This window comes from Acinonyx jubatus, chromosome A1 (assembly GCF_027475565.1).
Source record: "Acinonyx jubatus isolate Ajub_Pintada_27869175 chromosome A1, VMU_Ajub_asm_v1.0, whole genome shotgun sequence".
NCBI lineage: Eukaryota > Metazoa > Chordata > Mammalia > Carnivora > Felidae > Acinonyx > Acinonyx jubatus.
In genome coordinates, this window is record NC_069380.1 from 46,707,641 (window position 1) to 46,729,351 (window position 21,711).

General features: G+C 37.4%; 1 protein-coding gene across 3 annotated transcripts in view; it reads right to left on the reverse strand.

Moving 5' to 3' along the window:
• The window catches only part of DIS3 (DIS3 homolog, exosome endoribonuclease and 3'-5' exoribonuclease), a 28,295-nt gene that overhangs the window by 6,026 nt on the left and 558 nt on the right, over positions 1-21,711 (reverse strand). Inside the window, exons 2-16 of one of the 3 annotated variants that reach the window (XM_027064986.2) lie at positions 21,591-21,658; positions 21,170-21,327; positions 18,520-18,713; positions 17,586-17,659; positions 11,845-12,012; positions 10,931-11,095; positions 9,294-9,407; positions 9,030-9,167; positions 7,857-8,003; positions 7,377-7,493; positions 7,029-7,130; positions 5,810-5,874; positions 5,639-5,723; positions 4,126-4,253; positions 168-254 (exon numbers count right to left, since the gene is read on the reverse strand). In XM_027064986.2, the coding sequence (XP_026920787.1) occupies positions 168-254; positions 4,126-4,253; positions 5,639-5,723; positions 5,810-5,874; positions 7,029-7,130; positions 7,377-7,493; positions 7,857-8,003; positions 9,030-9,167; positions 9,294-9,407; positions 10,931-11,095; positions 11,845-12,012; positions 17,586-17,659; positions 18,520-18,613 (1,484 nt within the window). In that variant the 5' untranslated portion in view covers positions 18,614-18,713; positions 21,170-21,327; positions 21,591-21,658. The remainder of the gene's footprint in view (positions 1-167; positions 255-4,125; positions 4,254-5,638; positions 5,724-5,809; positions 5,875-7,028; positions 7,131-7,376; positions 7,494-7,856; positions 8,004-9,029; positions 9,168-9,293; positions 9,408-10,930; positions 11,096-11,844; positions 12,013-17,585; positions 17,660-18,519; positions 18,714-21,169; positions 21,328-21,590; positions 21,659-21,711) is intronic. The other 2 variants (XM_027064987.2, XM_027064985.2) reach the window with 2 other exon arrangements.

Consider the following 21,711-nt stretch of genomic DNA (forward strand, 5'->3'; position numbering starts at 1 on the left):
TACTTACTTTTCTCTATATATCGTAAGTCAAAAAACTACAGAAATCACAGCCCTACTAGAAATAGGTATTTTGGGTATAAATATGTTTTGTTTATTATTATATATACTAGATATTACATTTAAGATAAGATAAAAATCTTATCTAATGCCCATTAAAAGTTACATACCTAAGTTCCTTGGTCTGCAGATCTATAGGATCATGAGTTTCACTGTCCATGTGGAATCGAACTTCTGGAGAAGAAAGTGTCAAAGCCCTAAATAAAAATCAAAGAGGTGAATTAGTCAAGTGAGCCAATAACAGACATAATTCCAGAAGTGATGCTTTTAAAATAGAAAATGATTATAACAAAAGCTTTAACAGTTTTCCTTCTGAAGGCTTTAAGGTCAACCTGCTAAGTTTTATGTTCTATTTTTATAGAAAGCTTTGTATCTTACAGATCTAAAATGTATTTAAAAAGAGACAATAGTGAGGCGCCTGGGTGGATCAGTCAGTGTTTGACTCTTGATTTCAGCTCAGGTCATGATCTCATGGTTGTGGGATCGAGCCACACGTCAGGCTCTGTGCCGACAACACAAAACATGCTTGGGATTCTCTCTCTCTACCCCTCTCCTGCTCATGTACATTTTCTCTCATTCTCTCAAAATACATAAATAAACATTTTTAAAAACTTAAAAAAAAAAAAAGGACAATAGCAACACAATAAGAGTCCTTGTGCTTCTCAGAATCTAAATATGTTCTGTACCCAAACTATGGGCTTTTATTGAGCTACAGGAGTCTATAATCACTTTTATAAATGAAGAAGATAACAGGTAGGGTTTTATTTACTACTGAAAATAATGTATTGGGGAAAGGGATGACAGAGAGAGGCAAAAGAGAAGCTGCCACGTGTAGATGAGTACTATCAGAAGATCCACAGTTCAAAAGTACCTCCACGTTCACTCAGCCAACATAGAGGGGACTGATAAACTACTACCCTGATATGCTACACACACTGACAGCTACTGATCTGGAATGCTACATGTCAGACAACATCCTATGTTAAGTGCTTTCTGTGCATGGTTCACTTAATGAGTTAGCAAGTTCTCCTGTGAAAAGTAAATTCCAACAAGGAAAATCTTATGTTTCTTCATACCTTGGTGCTATTTTCATCAGCTCCAAACCAACTTAAAGAATTTTAATGAAGGGGCGCCTGGGTGGCTCAGTTGGTTGAGCATCCGACTTTGGCACAGGTCATTATCTTGCAGTTCGTGAGTTTGAGCCCTGTGTCGGGCTCTGTGCTGACAGCTCGGAGCCTGGAGCCTGCTTCAGATTCTGTGTCTCCCTCTCTCTCTGTCCCTTCCCCGCTCATGCTCTGTCTCTCAAAAATGAATAAACGTTAAAAGAAATTTTTTTTAAAGAATTTTAATGAAGCTGGGTAACCCTAAACAATCATGGAGAAGGGGGAAACGTAAAGGAAAAAAGATGAGATGGTGCAAGCTAATTCTTCACCTTTTCCCTCAATTCTTCAGCTTTATTAGAGGAACAACCAAAGGAATCCTAGAGAGAGAATCTTGACCAATTTTCCTTTCTTGCTACGCAGTCTTTACAACAAGATTCTACACTACGTTTAGTCTGTGTTTAATACATCTGGCCTAAAAAGCAATTCTTTCGAAGACTGAGAAGATTCAATGATCTGTTTTTACCAGGAAACGACTGTCTAGTTACAAAATTAAGTAGACTGTTTTTTTTTTTTTTTAACGTTTATTTATTTTTGAGACACAGACAGAGCATGAACGGGGGAGGGGCAGAGAGAGAGAGCGAGACACAGAATCGGAAGCAGGCTCCAGGCTCTGAGCCATCAGCCCAGAGCCTGACGCGGGGCTCGAATTCACGGGCTGTGAGATCGTGACCTGAGCCGAATGTTGGACACTTAGCCAACTGAGCCACCCAGGCGCCCCAAGTAGACTGTTTTTGACATTAAAAATTATCTTTCTGTCCTAATTAAGAGAAGCTATTTTACAAGTGCAAATTTCTCTCCCTTACTTTAAAACCACCAAAATATAGTTTCAATTTGCATTTTATTCATTTTGCTTTTAAAACAAACTTTTTAAAAATTTTAAACATTTATTCATTTTTGAGACAGAGAGAGACAGGGCATGAGCAGGGGAGGGGCAGAGAGAGGGAGACACAGTATCTGAAGCAGGCTCCAAGCTCTGTCAGCACAGAGCCCAATGTGGAGCTCAAACCCACGAACTGTGAGATCATGACCTGAGCTTAAGTCAGACGCTTAACTGACTGAGCCACCCAAATGCCCCTAAAACTTTCTAGAAGTTATCTTTACACACTCTCTTCTGATGTCTGGCATACTAAAAACCTTCAATGAACAAACACTTGCTGGAAAATGTGTGGTGTCCTTTTTAGTTTCTTTGGGTTTCACTGCATCTAAATTATCCTCACACAGTTTTAAGTTTTCTATTTAGGATTATATGAAATATTCCCAGAAAACTCACCTATGTGAAGAGACAGGGATGGCTCGGTGCAACTACCTAGAGAACAACACTGTCCAATGGAACTTTCGGTAGGGATTTAAATGTTCTCTATTCACATTCTCCATTATGGTAGACACTAGCCATAAGTGACTAGTGAAATGTAGCTGTTGTGACTCAGAAACTAAATTCTTAATTTCCATTAGTTGTAATGGATTTTAATTTAAATAGGCACATCTCATGACACAGCACAGAAAAGTTTGTGCTCCCCAACAAAAGCACTTTTAGTAGCCGCTTGTAACCCTACCCTGATGGGCATTGGGCATGGTTACCCATAGACCAACATCTGGAAGCCAGCTGTACTTGCTTCACTCTGATGGTTGATGATGTCTTTTGTTATTTTTTTTAATGTTTATTTGTGAAAGAGAGAGAGACACACAGTGTGAGCAGGCGAGGGGCAGAGAGAGGGAGACACAGAATCTGAAGCGGGTTCCAGGCTCGGAGCTGTCTGCACAGAGCCCGATGCAGAGCTCAAACTCACGAACTGCAAGATCATGACCTGAGTTGAAGTCAGATGCTTAACTAAGCCACCCAGGTGCCCCAAGGATGTCTTTTAGAAATCAAATTTCTTTTACCTACTTTATCTCAACACATTTGGGTACTTGGATACTACTTATCTCACACTGTTGCAGTTAGGCAAATCCAATGATATAACAGCTAAGAGACACATACCTGCCACTAGCTATCAAATCTTTGGGAAGACTGCTTCTATGTAACTTTTAATCATTTAAAAAATGAAGGTATTGGATTAAATAATCTCTAAAATCACTTCAAACTCTAAAGTGCAATAAGTTCATCCACATTTATTTAAGCATCTGAAAGCCAATGTTCAATATAGAAACTCATTTCTAACTAAAATTAGAAACAATCTGCAGAACAGTCTTAAGGAGCTCTTGCCTCTCTAGAATCTCTTCCAGATCTTTAGCTCAAATATATCAGGTCTTTCTTTTTTTTAAATGTTTATTTTTGAGAGAGAGAGACAGAGCATAAACAGGGGGGAGGGGCAGAGAGCGTGAGACACAGAATCTGAAGCAGGCTCCAGGCTCTGAGTTGTCAGCACAGAGCCTGACGCGGGGCTCAAACCCACAAATTGTGAGATCATGACCTGAGCCAAAGTCAGAAGCTTAACCGACTGAGCCACCCAGGCGCCCCTCACATATATCAGTTTTTAGCACAATAAAGTACAAAGACAGAACTACTAAACAAACATCAGTTCAGAATCAAGCAAGTTGCAAACCTAAAAGGTAGCCAAAAGAAAAAGAAATGTCTCTACTTAAGAGTTTCTATTCAGCTCATTAAATAAATCATCATTATCTGTGACAAAACACTTTAAAAAGTTCACAAGTAATCTTATTACCAGAATAAATAAAGATATTTTTCTTTTTTTTTTTTTTGACTGAGAGAGAGTACGATCGGGGAGGGGCAGAGAGAGAGAACAGAGGATCCTAAACAGGTTCTGCACTGACAGCATCAAGCCCAATGTGGGGCTTGAACCCATAAACTGTGAGATCACGACCTGAGCCGAAGTTGGATATTCAACCGAGTGAACCACCCAGGTGCCCCTAAATTAAGATACTTCTTAATATTTTTGAAATGTACCCTTTTTCAATTCTTCTTTTTTTCAAAATTTTAGCGAGTTTATTTAGTCCACGGAGACTAGTGGTAATATCATCATTCATGGCTGTGGAATCAATCCTCATCTGAGCTTCAGCATACGTAAGAGAAGCCTAAAAAAGAAATCAGATGTTACTATAACTCTTATAAAAACCAGTTTACTATATTTTCATACTTCCACTATATACTTATAGCTAGATTCCTAGCTATACTATTTATACTCCACACCTATAACCTCTGGCTCATTATTTTGTATCTGATGCAACACACAACATAAGCAAACTCATGTTAAAACAAAACAGTAGTATTTATTGATAAATAAATTGCTTAAACTTTAATTACTTTCATAGTTCAGTTAACGTATAAATACTTAGGTAATGCTTAAATAAAATAAAAAAGGAAGTTATATTATTCTCGGACAATGACTGTAAAGTGAAATCCTTTCCAGATGATCACTGCTTCCTTACTCAATGGCAAATAATTAAGAAACTATACTAATGTAGACACGTTTTACAGAAAATCTATGAAATACCCCATAGTAAGTATCTAAAAATAAGACCAATCGTAGGAAAAAAGATTTCAAGTAAGTTCTAATTATAATCTGAACACACAAATAGTGCTTCTGTTCCTATTTCACATCTCATCGAAAACTACCATTTTTTAGCTTATTTGAAACTAAAAATAAAAATAAAAACACCTTCGCAAGTAAAAATCAGGAATAGCATCAGAGAGCTGGATGATACCAGCCAGGTCAGATTCTGGGGAGAGGCAACTTACCTACTAGGAATTAGGAGCTCCCCTTCTAAAAATGTTTTGTTGTATATTCACTAAATTTTATTTTTCATATGATTTTGTTACAATGACCAAGTCTGGGAGAAAAATAAACTCATCCTTTTAAAAAATACAAACTGAGGAAGCCTTCAATCATTCACACGTGGCTGTCAGCCCAACATTGCTTTCTTTTCCAACCACTAGTTCATCCAGAACTGCTGAAGGCAACTAGTTGATGGCAAACCTCAGGCGAAGATTCAGGGCAAAGGGAGAAGAGAAGGGAATCTGGGTAGATTGCCAATAAAGGGAAGTATGAGAAAGTTAGCCTGGCTCCCTTTTGTCTGACCTGAGCTCTTAGGCTAGTTCTGCTGAAATCCAACCATAATTCCTAACATCACTTCTATGAAAAAATGTGAGTAAAAGAAGACGGTGTACATGCCAACTTTGAAAATACTGACGGGTTATAAGTTGGAACCATTTCAAATGGTAGTGTTCCTGAGTTGAGGCAAAAAGTCATCTATTTAGTCTTCTCAAGTATCCAGGCTTTGCAAGTTTCTGAATACAAAATAACTGCAGCAAGAATTAAGCAGAAAACTGGAAAAGATTAGATTTTGCTGCAGCACTGGGGGAAAAATTTAATTTGTTAAAACCCGACTTTTCCAAAACCATCTAGAATACTGTGAAAAGTACCCAAGATTTTAAACGTTAAACTAACCATGAAACTAACCTTTGAATTAATGGCACTTTTGGTAAACCTCACTTTTAAGATTTCAGCATTGTGATTCATTTCCCAAATACATGAAAATGCCAACCTACAGGGAAAATAGACAGTGTTGGTTAATGGGAATCAGTCAAAGTAGTAAGTATTATGTTCTTATGAAAAAGCATGCATAAATACCTGTCAACGTTACATCTTAAGGAACACAAGTTAGAGCTAAGCAACTCTGGAACCATGTCAATCCTCTGGAACAGAAAATAAAAAGAGTGGCAGACTACTTAGCTATAGCCATACATGTATTTGAGGTTTTATTCTCAAATAGCATTAATTTAACAAGGGGGGAAAGTCTTTGTGCATAAAACTGAGAAAATATGAAATTGGTCTAACTCTAGAAAAAGTATTTCCACACAACTGTTATAAATGGGAAGCAATAAAAGGAAATTATACTTCATGTCAGTGGATGTAAGTAGAAGTCCTCTCCACAGCCACCGAGCTGTCCTCCGAGCTTGCAATCTCTGCTCTGTACAGCAAGTTTGTACTAGGTAACAGACACAAGCCTTAACAGCTCTAGGACTGGACCTTTCTCCTCCAATGCCCAATTCAAACCACATGGTGTTTCATGGTGCCACAAAATTTTTATGAAAAAAAGTCACATGGAAGAACCTTGACAATGAATTTGTAATAGACTAAGCTTAACTTTCTTTTCTATTTTCACAATTTTTCTCTGTAGGTTATGGAAGATTACTTTAAAAAGAAGAACTGGCAAATTATGACAAAATAGACTCATGACTTAACTTTAAAAGCAAAAGAAAATACCTTAGTTACCCACAGCTAACAAGTTCTATGTTACATAACAACTTATATTAACTAAATCTACTTGTTATTTGGGCCACTCAATAACAAAACACATTGCAGTATCTTCACTGATTTAAAGTCACCTTTTTCTATGTATGCCTTTTAGCTAATTCACGTATTATTCCAGACTGTTAAGAATTCAGAAGTGCCTGTAGTTTTTAAAGACTAACAATGCACAACTCACATAATAGTTATTCATCATATTTCACTAAATACTGAGGCTGGATACACCCTTCTCAGGAAACACCTCAGATGATTTACTATTAAAAATAAAACAGGGGCACGTGGGTGCCTGAGTCGGTTTAGCATCTGACTTTGGCTCAGGTCATGATCTTGTAGTTTGTGAGCTCGAGCTCCACATCGGGCTCTCTGCTGTCAGCACAGAGCCTGCTTCAGATCCTCTGTCTCGCTCTCTCTCTCTGACTCTCCCCCACTCACTCTCTCTCAAAAATAAACATAAAAATATAAATAAAAAAAAATAAAACAGATGATGAAAAAGTTACAAGCATGTGTCAAAATTCCATTTTAAATTTAACTCATTTACCTTTTCACAAAGATACACTGTTGTTCCCCTTCTGGCTGACTCTTGATCCAAAGCATTTCCTGGCCTAATAAAATGGCTAACATCTGCAATATGAACACCAACCTTAAAAAGATAAAAATAAAAGGATGTCTACAGGTTTAATTGGATAAATGTACTAATGGAATTCAAATGAAAAGAAATAGAGCAAAACTGACAAAGCACGGTCACGTTTACCATTTCAACTTTGACACATGCCCGTTAGTATAACTGACTAGGCATGAATAATTCACAAATTCTACAATGGGTCAAAAGAAAATGAACTCAAAAACAGAACTATGTATTTGGATAAGAGCATCACTAGAAGAATACCTCCAAATTTCCATTTTCAAGTTCTCTACAATGCAGAGCATCATCTATATCAGTACATCCCGGTGGGTCCACACTACAAACACACAGATGTCTTAGGTCTTCTCGGTTTTTCATGTCCTAGAAGATGCCACATTATTAAGAAATAAAAAACTATTTTGATAGTACAAATCAAATAGCTCTTACAAAATCAACAATCTCTATACATGTTAAAAGAAACTTTGTTAAAAATAACCACACATTATGATCTGTAACATATGGTTTCTTCACCTTTGAACAATTTGACATAAGCTAGTGTTGGTTTCCCAGAAAAACATTATCTTTGAATAAAACAAATGATTTTTTTAATACCTAAGAGTTCTATATCTAACTAAATGCAAGCGAGTAAGGGACTATGGTTTCTATGTATTTAAAAACACATACAGAAATCAAATTAGCCCAGACAGAGTAATTTATAAAGTCATTACATTCTTTTCAACTTACCTTTTCAGTAATGCTCCAGGGCATCTTTGGTAGAAAGCTAAGAACAGCCTGGGAAAAAGGCTGATGGGGAACGTCATGCTCAAGCAACAGAACTTCTGTTTCAGTCTCTTTATCTCCAACTTCACCTAAGTTTTTTACAAAGTGTCCCTAAGGCCAAAAAGTCTTATTAAAAAGGTGAATTTAACAGCTTTTTGTTTGGTCATTTATGTTTTATTATTACATTAAATTCTTGGAACATTTATATATCACCTTAGAATTTCTAAATGTTCCCAACGCTTTTTCATTTTTTTTAATGTTCATTTTTGAGAGAAAGAGAGAATGTGTGTACGATGGGGAAGGGACAGAGAAGCGGGGGGGGGGGGGTTGGGGGGAACAGAGGACCTGAAGTGGGCTCTGTGTTGACAGCAGAGAGCCCAATGCAGAGCTCAAACTCACAAACCATGAGATCATGACCTGAGCCGAAGCTGAAGTCGGATGTTTAACCAACTGAGCCACCCAGGTGTCCCCCAATGCTTTTTAAATTTTTTTTTTAATGTTTATTTATTTTTGAGAGAGAGCATGAACGGGGGAGGGGCAGAGAGAGAGAGAGAGAGAGAGAGAGAGAGAGAGAGAGAGAGAGAATATGAAGCAGGCTCCAGGCTCTGAGCTGCCAGCACAGAGCCTGATGTGGGGCTTGAACCCACAGACTGCAAGATCATGACCTGAACCGAAATCGGTCACTAACCGACTGAGGCACCCAGGCGCGCCCCCCCACCCCCCAATGCTTTTTAAAAATGAGTCTATAAATCTTAAATGATTTAGGATGGAGACTTCCCGAGGGCCCAATTTTTATACAGCAAAGTGTCTGTTTATTTCCAATGATCTTTAAAGTTTAAAATGTACTTCGAATACAGTAGCTTCAAAATTTATTAGAATCTACTAAGGTTTCAAACACCATTATCAAAAGCTATTTGTTAGGAAATTTGAGTAAAAACAATCAAATGATTTACATTACAATTTCATGACATTAATTTTCAAACAGGATATACCACTTATTAGGTAACTTTGTGGCATATTCCTACATTCCACTATGAATTTTATTACAAAAGCAGATTCTACTTTAACTAAAAGAAGCAATTTTATATCCAATTCTTAATTTAATATTCTAAGATAAAATAAATCATTCAAGCTTACGTTTGGATATCTGGAATTTCTGGGCCAACCATCAATAGCAACAATAATTCTCCTTCCTTCTAATGTAGAAGCCTGTCTGGTTTCTATTCGAATTCTAGGGATTCTCTTATCAGCAGGGGTAAACAGATGTCTTCTTGACTAAAGAAAATCAGGACAGTAGATTTTACATACAGACATACAAATTTGAGGATAAGGGCATGGGGAGGCTTCTAAGTTCTTTTAATGGGTATTACTTTTAATTACATTAACATACTCTTTACTCACCTCTTTAATATCAGACTTGGAAAGCATGCCACAATATGGTCTCCAATTTCTTTTTATTATTCCTACAACTCTACCTGTAGGCTTTAACATTTTTTCATTTACAGCAGTCTTAAGCTGAGATTTAAAAATAAAAATATTCAAGTTATTTTCCTCCAAGTATAATGAGACAATTTCTCTTCAAAATCAGAATATGAATATGAATATTAATACTTTCAGGCAGTAAATTATGACATAGAGCTACAGAATCTTGATGCCTCAAAATTCTGAGAACATGCCAAACCAAACCATGGAAATAGTTCCATAATAATAAAGCACTATAAAAACAATCAACAAACAAAGAAAAAATATAAATATAACTGAATACGTTAGAACTCAACTCTTCAGTTTATAGACACACACACACACACACACACACACACACATTTATAGGATCCATGTCCAGCATGGAGCCCAATGCAGGGCTTGAACTTACGACCCTTAGATCAAGACCTGAGCTGAGATCAAGAGTCAGATGCATAACCACCTGAGCCACCCAGGCACCCCTCAACTCTTCAGTTTTAATACGAGGATTTACTGACATACACACACGCACGCACACACACACAGGTCTGGGAATTAACAGACTAGGATTTTAGTAGCAGTTTGCGCTAAATAACTACGTGGCAACTATTAATTCATTACAAAGAGATATACCTTTAGAGGTTCTTCCTGATCTAAAATAAAAACCTAAATAAAAAGTATTTTTTAGAAATAGCTGAGGGCAGTTGGTTAAGCGTCCGACTTCAGCCAGGTCACGATCTCGCGGTCCGTGAGTTCGAGCCCCGCGTCGGGCTCTGGGCTGATGGCTCAGAGCCTGGAGCCTGTTTCCGATTCTGTGTCTCCCTCTCTCTCTGCCCCTCCCCGTTCATGCTCTGTCTCTCTCTGTCCCAAAAATAAATAAACGTTGAAAGAAAAAAAAAATTAAAAAAAAAAAAAAAAGAAATAGCTGAGGGATTTTACGGTCTTTCAACTATGGCCTGGACTCTGCAAGGATGTTAACAGCAAAACTCTAGAACACTGAAAATAATTCATAGAAAAAGAACTACTAACATGTGAATTTCAACTATTTGTGTTATTATAATTCTAAAATACAGAAATAAATGAGTCCTATCAGGTAGACTTTAGATCATGAGAAATGAGTGAAAGCATTCCTTCACAGTAAATATGGTAACAGAGAAGGAATTAAAAGACCTTTATGTGAGGGCCTATAGGTACATCTATTATGATGATGGGATTTTAATATTACTTAAAAGCAACTCAGAAAATTTCAAATTTGTATTTACTCAGACCTCACTAATTCAGACAGATCATGTAACTGAATAGCAAAATTAAAGTTTCATAAGCAAGTTACAGTCGTTTTGCATTTAAACCCATTTATTTGAGCAAACTAAGATATTAATTGAAAAGAAAACTATTTAAATACTTAACAGAGAGAATAATCAACTATGTGTATAAAATGTATTAAACGCACAGAACTATAATCTTAATCAGTAAATCTGAAAGCAGTGAAACTTGTTTCATTTTCTCCAAAGCTAAAACATAAGTGAACTTCAAAACAAAGCTACACAGACAAAAGATAAACCTGCTTGGTTTCATACAATGCGTTCTCTCTCCTCTTCTTTTTCCAGATCATCTTCATTTTGCCCTTCATCATGTAAAACCACAGAAGATGGTGCCACCCACTGATTCTTCGGAAGAAGCTCTACAGCCACAATATCTTCATGAACAGCTCGGTTTAAATGTTTAAGTCCCTGTAAGATTATCTGTGTAAAACAGCAAATGACATGTGTCCAGATATTTTTAATGACAATATAAGAATGGGAAGGCTGCCTAACAGAAGAGATATCCTGAATGTTTCGACGTATCTCCAGTTCTCCTTTATATTTTTTCCTCTTCTATAGTGTCCCTTTACTCTGTCCTCTCAATTTCTCAATATCAAGTTGAGAATACATGTCAGAAAGTAGGGGCTGTGTTCATGGCTCCACCATAAATAACTCTTACTTTAGTACCAAAAGATCTTGGGACAATTTCTTAATCTAAATCTCAGAGTACAGACAGGTAGCATGAAAAAGAGTACCTGCTTTCGTAAGCACAGGTGGAAATTAAGTGAAATGCGGCATTCAAAGCATCTAAAAGACTACCTGGCAAATAGTGAGCACCCAAAAATGATTACTATTTGCTTTAAAGTGTGTGAAGCCCTCTGGAGCAATTCTCTGTTATGTAAACATCATGTCACATAACTAGCCATCATTCAGAAAACAGGCGCAGCCTACCTTTTGATTAAATTTTCATTTTCTTAAAAATGGCTAAATAAAAAGTTCTTTTCTTCAATAAGAAGTTTTCTAAAATAGTGATTCATTCTATTATCTATGATCTCTCACATAGCTGCCTTTAAGCTGATACACTTTGAAGGGTAAATTTAAATTCTCATACAAAATTTTAAACACTGATGAAAGAAATCATGAACAAAAACTATTTTACTGCATATGGAATTTATGTACACAACACTTGCCTCTTTATTTTCTTCATCATCTCCATGAACCCATACTGTAGCTTCTAAGTAATTTTCCCTGCTGGCTCTAAATGTTCCCTGAAGGTATGTACCAGATTTTATGCCCTGTTGCAGCTTACTTAAAGGAAGATGCTCTGAAAATATTATTCTTCCACTTTCTATTTCATTCTGTGAAATAAGCAAACCAAAAGATGTGGTTAGTATGTGAATCTTCCACACGCTCCATACACAACTATTATTATCACTATCAGGTATTGTTTTTAAAAGACCTTCCACATTATGGAATATACAGCTCCAGTATATATAGCACAGTAAGAAAAAAATTCTTTCTATTCTTAGGGCAACTTACACAAATATTTCAATTTCATTACAATCAGGCGTTTAGCCACAGATGTCACTAATAAATTCTGCGTGTCCCTTCCTCCCACACCAGGCCTCCCAAAATGAAGGTGTGTAGTTAGCAGGTCAGATGAGTGGGTAGGTAAGTAAAGTGTTTTTGAAGGCTCAGTTCTATGAACAGAGTGCATTTACAAGAAAAGAACAAGAAAAGCTGTTTCTATTTTGGACATGTTAAATAGTTAAGAAATAAGATAGAAGCAGGTCAGGAAGTGCTTCAAGTCTGCCACAACACCTGTTAGGATTCTTAGAGACCTCAACATCCAAAACCCGCACTGCTTGGCTCCTTTAACTACCCTTTTCATCTCCCACAATTTTCCACCTTCCAAGGAGATAACTTTATTCCTTCTCCTTTTTTCTTTAACTCTCGCATTTCCCTGTTTTCCTGCCTCACTCAGATGAGTGACTTCAATCTCCATACTGAGAATCAAAAGCAGTCACTAGAGACCTACCTCATCCTCCAACCACTGCATCTGTCCACCTACCTGATCGATACCAAAACCTCAGATTTCTCTCTTGTGACAATGAATAGAATGATTCTGTTCTTTTGGTTGGGCGCTACTATCTCCTCTGCTCCATTCAAGGACTCTGTCCTGTGATGATCTCCTCTCTAGGGTCAAACTCCCCCCCTACCCCCACTACAACATTCGTACCATCATATCAACTTGGAATAACCTAGTAAATATAGTTAATTAATTTTAGGTTCTCTGGCCTGACCCTCTGTTCCACTTGACACCAGTATGCCACCAAAGCATTATCTGTAATTGCTGTGTATCTCCTTCTTCACCTGCACCCTCAGGAATCCATTATAATCAAGTTTCACTGCCAGTCAACGAAAGCCATTACTGTTGAGGTCGCTAATAACATATTGTCTCAGCTACTTCAGTGCTCCATTCTCAGTCTGACCAAGACTTCTCCAAATGACCTTTCCTTCCCTGAGACCCTTTAGCATCCAAATCATCCTTCCTTGGGTTTGTCACAGTTCTCTGGCAGCTCCTACTTAGGCTCCTCTGTGCATTCTCCTTTTCCTGATCACTAAATGTTGGGACTGTCCCAAGACTTGGTTACAGTCTCTTTTCTTCTTTATCCGTATTTATTCTCAGATCATTTCCTCCCATCGTGTCATTTCTTCCCACCTAAAACAATACCAACAAAACCTCTTGACCCCTCTTACTCTCCAAAAACCACCCCTTTTCTCTCCTTCCCATGGCAGCATCAGAAGTGTTGTAATACTGTAATCCCCCTCTTCCCATTTTTTTCACCTATTCTAGTCAAACTTCTGCCTCCCAACTGTCAAAACTACTCTGGATAGTACCTCTCACCCCCACAAATGTCATTATGCTAAATCCAATCATCAGTTCCCATGAATTTGACTTAGCAACATTTGACACAATGAGCACCCCCTCCTCCTTGAAACGTTTTCTGTACTGGGCTTCCAAGAACTTCACACTCACCTGCTTTTCCTCTTGTATCTCATTTACTGGTTCCCCTCATGTTTCTGACTTCTTCTTAGCCCAAGGGCTCTTGGACCTCTTCTCTGTTCAGCCTACGCTCATTTCCTTATATCAGGGCCGCTCCAACTACGGCCCACGCACCAAATCCAACCCGCTGCCTGGTTCTGGTAAATTACATTTCATTGGAACACACCCAGGCTCACTCATTTATCTATTATTGATAGTTGCTCTCATGCTACAACAGCAGAATTTGTGAGAGAGACCATATAGCCTGCAAAGCTAAAAAAAAATCCACAATCTGATCCTTTACCAAAAAAGCTTGCCAGGGAGAAAATATTTGCAGATCATGTACCTGATAAGAAATTTGTATCCAGATTATAAAAAAGAACCTTTATGACTCGGTAATAAAAAGCCAACCCAACTAAAAATCAAGCAAAGCATTTGAATAGACATGTACACGCACATATATAAATTAAAAAATATATTACACATAATATACAAATGGCCAATAAGCTCATGAAAAATTGTTCAGCACCCTGTTATTAAGGAAATGAAAATTAAATCAAAACCTCAATGACGTATCACTTGACACTCTTTAAAATGGCTATAATGAAAAAGATAGACAACATGCACTGACGAGAATATGGAGAAACTGGAACTCTCATACACTGCTGGGAGAAATGTAAACTGTGGCACACACTGGGAAACAGTCTAGCAGATCGTCAAAAAGTTAAACGTAAAATTACCATATGATGAAGCAAGTCCACTTGCACATACCTAACTATGTATCAAAGAGAAACAAAAGTGGTCAAGAAAGACCACATTTTACATTACTCCATTTATATGAAATGGGACAGCTTACAGAGATAGGTTAGCAGTTGGGTGGGGCTAAAGCAAAGGCATTTCAGGGATAGACTGAGATCGAGTGGTAACGGATATGGATTTATTTTGGAAGAGAAGACAATGTTCTAAAATTGGATTGTGGTGATGGCTGCACAATCTTGTAACTATACTAAAAAATGTACGTCTTAAATAGATGGGTTGCATGGTATGGGACTTATACTTCAACAAACCTATGTAAAAAAAAGTCATCTATGCCAATCCTGGCCTCACATATTCTCATTTGGTCTTGTGGCTTTATACGCCACCTGTATGTTGATGAGATCCACATTCATCTCTCTAGTATGTCTGTATGTCTAGTCCTAAACTCTCTCGAGGGCTACAGATTTGCATATCCAACTGCTCATACCATAAAGCCCGACAGCTCTAACAGTTACCTCAAACTTAAATGTCTGAAATCGTACCTCTGATTTTTCACTCAATCTCACTCGCTCCCTTCAACCTGTGTAAATAAAGCAATACTAGCCACCTAGTTGCTCAGGTCAAACACCTAAGGTCATCCATATTTTTCATAGCCCCAACCAATCTACACCAAGTCCTAAAACATCTATCTGTAACATATACCCAATATCTGACTACTTCCCACTACCTTAACTGCTACTACCATGGTCCAATTTTCTACCCTGCCGAGTCCTAAAATATCCTGACTAGAGGACCCTGCTTCTAATCTGTTCTCTTAGAGCAGCCAGATGGATCTTATTATTCTCCCATTCAACCTCTGTCCAGCACTCATGGACTAAAATCTAAGGTGTTCACCATGACTCATCAAATCCTATGTGATCTGGTCCCTGCCTTATTGTTCACTTCATTTGTAACATTTTCTCCCTTGCTTACTCTATCCTAGGCACACTTTTCACTGTCTCTGGATCTTGCCAACTTATTCTAACCTCAGAGCCTTTGAACTTGCTAGCCTTCTTCTGTAAGAAATGCTCTTCCCCAGTTACTAACATGGTTAATGCCCTAACATAATTCAACTAAAACGTCCCTGTCTTAAAGCAAATTTGCTTAATTAGTATCCTTTACATCTCAGCTTAGACATTACTTGCACCAGGAAGCCTTGACATCACAAATCTGGATTAGGTACTAAGTACAGTCAGTTCTCCTATGCTTGTTTTGAAAACATGAATGGGTTCTGATGCAACTAACATATTAAAAGATACTGGGTGAACACAGGAAACTGCAGCTAGCTGAACAAAGCTGCTCAGGAACCCGCAAAACACACTCACCTCTCCAACGTCTGTTACCTCAGATTCCACATCATCTTCACGTACCTAACAACTTTTTGTCCAAATTTAGATAACTCTCTTTCCACCACTTCACTCAGTTTTTGAGTGTGCCCCAACCTCATTTTCCCGTTAGCTCTGCTGCCTTTAATACATGAATTTGCATGACACAGTGAACTTGAATATACATGTTGTATTACAACAGAACTGGCTGGAATTTCACCCTATCCTACACTAACCTTAAAACAATCCTTGATCAAATATTATACATTACCAATGTTAGACTACTTCTTTCTCTTTCTAGACCAGTGCTATCCAAAACAACTTTGAGATAGGAATATGCTTTCTGTGATCTCCAATATGGTAGCCATGGGACACAAGTGTGAGCACTTCTAAGGTGAGTAATGCAACTGAGATTTAAACTGATTTAAATCTGAATTAAACTTAAACAGCCAGATGCAACTAGTGGCTACCTGTTAGAGCAGTCTCTGAATCTATATTCTAAAAAAAAAAAATCAAGCCCACCTTTTATTTTCTCACTTCCTTTTAGTTTTGTAAAATAATCATGATTGAAGATAAGCAGGGTGAAGGAAAGACTGGATGTCTGTCTAATGTCCTATCACATAAAATCTGTTTCTATAATAACAATAGCTGCCATTTACATTTACCGTAGCTGTGTGCCATGCAGTGAAATAAGAATTTTATTAATACTGTTATTTCACTTGACTCTTATAACCATGCTACGAAGTCATTGCTAAATCTACCTTACATATAAGGAAGTGAGTGCCCATGAGGTTCACTGATTCACTCAGCATGCTCTCCCATATCCCACTATTGTCGGAATCCCTTTATTCCTCTTTCTGCCTCTAACTTTGCCCTTGATACAATGCATCATCTTACAAATTGGAATCAGAATGGTCTTTCCAATGAATAACATTTCTGACCATTCTCCCCCATTCCTCCCAGGCACACTCTCATATACTCTTAATTTCTTTCAGCCTGCCTTTATGAGGTAGGAAGCCCAGAATCCTATCTGCTATGTTTCTCTTCATAGCAGTCCTTTAGAATAAGATAGTTTAAAAATTACTGACCTACAGAATAAATTCTAGACCTTCGTTAGATGGCCCCTACCCTTCCTGTGCTATCTCTTACGGTTCCTTCCCTTCTTCCTTCAGGACTAATGCTACAGCTTTATGCTCTCTGTCTGCACTGCACACTACTTCCTTATTGGTCAAATACTTATGCCTTATTCACAAACCAGCTATGGATTCCTTTATCCATTCATTCTAATGGTGCCACCATGTGACAGGTCCTACTCAGGTTGCTGAGAGTGTATTAATGAACAGTGCTAGTTTAGAAAGTCTTTCTTTAAGAATGGCATTTTCGGGGGCATTTGGGTGGCTCAGTTGGTTGGGCATCAGACTTCGGCTCAGGTCATGATCTCAAGGTTCGTGAGTTCGAGCCCCCATCAGGCTCTCTGCTGTTAGCACAGAGCCTGCTTTGGATCCTCTGTCTCCCTCTCTCTCTCTGCTCCTCCCCCGCTCTCTCTTTCCCTCTCAGAAATAACAAACATTAAAAAAAATTTTTTTATGTTATTTTAATAAGCCTATTATAGTCACTCTTGTTTATAACCCAGCTTCTAATGAATTCCAGCTTACCTACTGATATTCCAATTTTTAAATTTGTTTAACTGTAAATCTAATATCCCAAAGTGGCCATTTTAATACTTTCACTTTTCAAAAACAAAATAAAACAAACTCAAACTTACCCCTTCTTCAGACAAACAAGCAAGACGATCTATGAGTTCTGGGTTAGCAGTTAGGCTCTTTACATATTCTTCACCTGAAAAGTAAGTTTTGTTGCTCTCAGTAAAATCAAGTGATTTTTTTTAGATAAGAAAACATGAATAATGTTGTTTATATTACATCAATTCTTTTTTAAACCTGCATCTGTTGATATGGTCATGTCTAAGCAGAAATATCAGGTTAAGCACATCTATGAGTTTTTATTGCAAAACCAAGTACAAAGGGTGATGGGGAAAGTTACCAGCCACTGGCCACCACAATTTACTTGGCTGAGAAATGCTGAGAAATTTAAAAATGCAAAATATCACATGAAGTTATATAGAAACATGAAAATATTAAATATTCAAGTGACCATCTGACCAAGGGTCTGATGGTAGTTCATATTTGCAAATGCCTATAAAAATTAACAGCTTCAGGGCATCTGACTGGCTCAGCTGGTTACGTGTCTCACTCGATTTCAGCTCAGGTCATGATCTCACAGTTTGTGGGTTTGAGCTCTGCATTGGACTCTCTGCACTGACAGTGCTGAGCCTGCTTGGGGTCTCCCTCTCTCTCTGCCCTTCCTCCACTGGCATGTGCTCTCCCTCTCTCAAAACCAAATGATGAGAGGCGCCTGGGTGGCTCAGTCAGTTAAGCGTCTGACTTCGGCTCAGGTCAAGATCTTGCAGTTTGTGAGTTCGAGTCCCACGTCAGGCTCTGTGCTGACAGCTCAGAGCCTGGAGCCTGCTTTGGATTGTGTCTCCCTCTCTCTCTCCGCCCCTCCCCTGCTCACACTCTGTCTCTCTCTCTCTCTCTCTCTCTCTCTCAAAAATAAACATTAAAAAAAATTTAAAAAAAACAAAAAACAAAAAGATAAACTAAAAAAAAAAAATTAACAGTTTCTACATTTAGACTTACAAGTGAAAGCTGGTATTCCTTCTTCTATGGCTTTTTCTTTGTTTTTCTTGTCATTTGTTATGAAAATAACTTGCAGGTGATTCTCTGCTGACATTTTCTTCAAATGTTCATTGTACCATTTTGCTGCTACTCGAATAGCTCTATCATTTCTGTCATTAGCATTTTCTCCCTGTTCCTGTTCTACGTAAGTTTCTCTAAATACAAAGGAGAAAATGAAGTAAATGAAAACCAATAGAAATAATATATAAAGTCTTAGGACATATATGCTAAACTTAAAAGTCCATGGTATGTATTTTCCTCTTGAGTGCATTCAGATTCATGCCTCAGGAAATATATGAGAACCTTATACTTTTTAAGACAATGATGGCTTGAAAAATAAGACAATCATGTTATTAATGAAACTATAAGAAGGCTAAAACAATTTTATTTCACAAAAAAATATTCAAGAGCAGAATTTATATTTTGGGTTGAGATCTGAAATAATAATTTATTGTAAAAACTATAATAAAACTTTGCAGGTTTGATAAGATATTATCTGAAGTATAAATTAACAGTAATTCTCAAAAGCTACAAAGAGGATGTTCTAATCATATGATTCTACAGTCATTAAACACACAACACATACAAATTACCAACAGTAAGCAGTTAATAAAATGGAAGAGGTTATCTGAAGACTGAAAGACCACATACAAATAATGACTGCATATTCCTTCCTAGTCTATCTACTCTAAATTCCCAAATATGTTGGCATACTTACTTCCTTAAAATTGCTTTTCAAAGCCAAATTTAAATAACAAAATTTAGTGCAAAACTTTTAGTACTTACAAGTAATAGATTCAATTTTAGAATCTTAGACTTGTATTAATAGTTTTTAGAACTGCTTCATTCCTCACCATTAAATGCCCCTGCTAATGCTTTAAGCTTATCAGTTAGACACAATCATTAATTTCTGAATTGGTTTTAGCTTGACTTGAGCAATAGAGTCTTGGATGAGATTTGCCCAAGTGTCCTAAGATTCTTCCCACCAACTCCAGTATTGCTAAGCTATATTCATTGCACTTAGGCAGAAAAACTGCTAACCTCTGATGAAGAATCTGATGATAATGCTCCACAAAAACTTGGTCTTTCTGCACTGAAAAACAAGTAAATTTTCTGAATTTCAAAAAGCTAAGAATAAGATCACAAGTGCTTTACCAATGATTTTTACAAGAATAATACCTAAATTGGCGCTATAAAAATAGAAGGAAAAAAAACAAGATAAAAACAGAGGGAGGCAAACCATAAGAAAATTTTAAATACAGAGAACAAACTGAGGGTTGCTGGAGGGGTGGGTTAAATGGTTTACGGGCATTAAGGAGAACATTTCTGGGAATGAGTGCTGGGTGTCATATGTAAGAGATGAACCACTGGGTTCTACTCCTGAAGCCAGGACTACACTGTGTGTTAACTAACTTGAATATAAATTTAAAAAAATAAATAAATAAGAGAAAATTGAGAAATTAAGTATTTTCAAATATGCATATTCCGATGAGATTTCATTACCAGAATTCTACCGTCTAATCTACTGAGGGTGATTTTGCTGCCCAGGAACATTTGACAATGTCTGGAAACATTCTGGGTTGTTACAACTCTGTGAATAGAGGGGGACTGGGGGTCACTACAGGCATGTAGAAGCACAAGATACTGCTAAACATCCTATGATGTAAAAGACAGCCTATTCACAATAAAGAATTATTCAGTCCAAAATGTCAACAGTGCTAAGGAAGGTTGAAAAGCCTTAATGTAGTAAAAGTATACTATACGTCAACCCAGATTATTTATGTAACAAAACAAATAACAATAAATGGGGGGGGGGGAGAAGTAGCAATTTATTTTCACACCCTTATGCTGAAAGGGTGTAAATCTGAAATACAACAAAGAAGTCTGTTTCTTAACCTTATCTTCTTCAATGTGATCAGTTATAAGTTATTAGTTTAACTTTTAAAAAACCATTAATAAATCTGCTTTATATTGTTAAACCTCTCTTTCATAAACTCTTACATTTTATCAATCTATGTTGACATCAAATAACACAGTATTCTAGGAACCTAGGAAAATCTCATCTAAGATTCTTTGAAAAAAATTTTTTTAATGTTTTTATTTTTGAGAGAGAGAAGAGACTGAGCGTGAGCCAGGGAGGGGCAGAGAGAGAGGGAGACACAGAATCCGAGGCAGGCTCCAGGCTCTGAGCTGTCAGCACAGAGCCCGATGCTGGGCTCGAACCCGCGGACCACGAGATCATGACCTGAGCCAAAGTCAGCCGCTTAACCAACTGAACCACCCAGGCACCCCATCATCTTCCAAGATTCTTATTGCTCAACTCATGCTAAAACCAACTCAAAATGAAAACGTTTTGGAAACAAAAGTACTGACTGCAGCCTAGGAGTCCAGAGACCTTAGTTCTAGGTTTGAACTAATCAATGACTATATGACCTTAGTGAGGTCCACTGAGCATTATGTCTGCACAATTGTGTAACAATCAAATAACACTCCCATAAGTATGAAACTTACCACATGTTTTCTGACAATGTCACGGTTACTGCCAGGAACTCTTCCCCAAATTTAGCCAATTGTATGGTTTTCTGGTAATTAACATAAAAATTTCCCCTACCTATGGTGCTCATTAGTGAACGTATAGAAATGCTTCTCCTGGTTATTAGTCACATCTCGGATTCGTTTATATACAGGAGCACTCCGATTTCTCACTTCTTGCAGAACTGTTTGCAGTACAATTACATTCCTGATAGCTGGGTCTTCAAGAACATCGATCTTAAAAGAATGAAAAAATAAGTAAAGTTAAACTTTGCTATGTTCACTGATAAGCTGTTTCTGCCAAACATAAAACTGTGTCGATTTAAAAAAACAAACACTAAATATACGTTAAACTAAGGAGCTATTTTGCTACAGAAAACCCTTCGGGTCTATTAAAGAATAGCACATATTAAACAGACTAAATACAAAACTTCGTAGAATTAAGACCGTTAATAAATAAATACGTTGGCCCACATGGTTTTTCATTCGTAGGCACTTACAAGCTGCCTGGGAGTCGCAGGCTGGAGGCCACAGAAGCCCAGGTCCCCGGCCTCCAGACTCTTAAAATCTAAGGCAGAAGAGACACCAGGAGTTAGAAAAATAACCTAAAATTCTTATGAC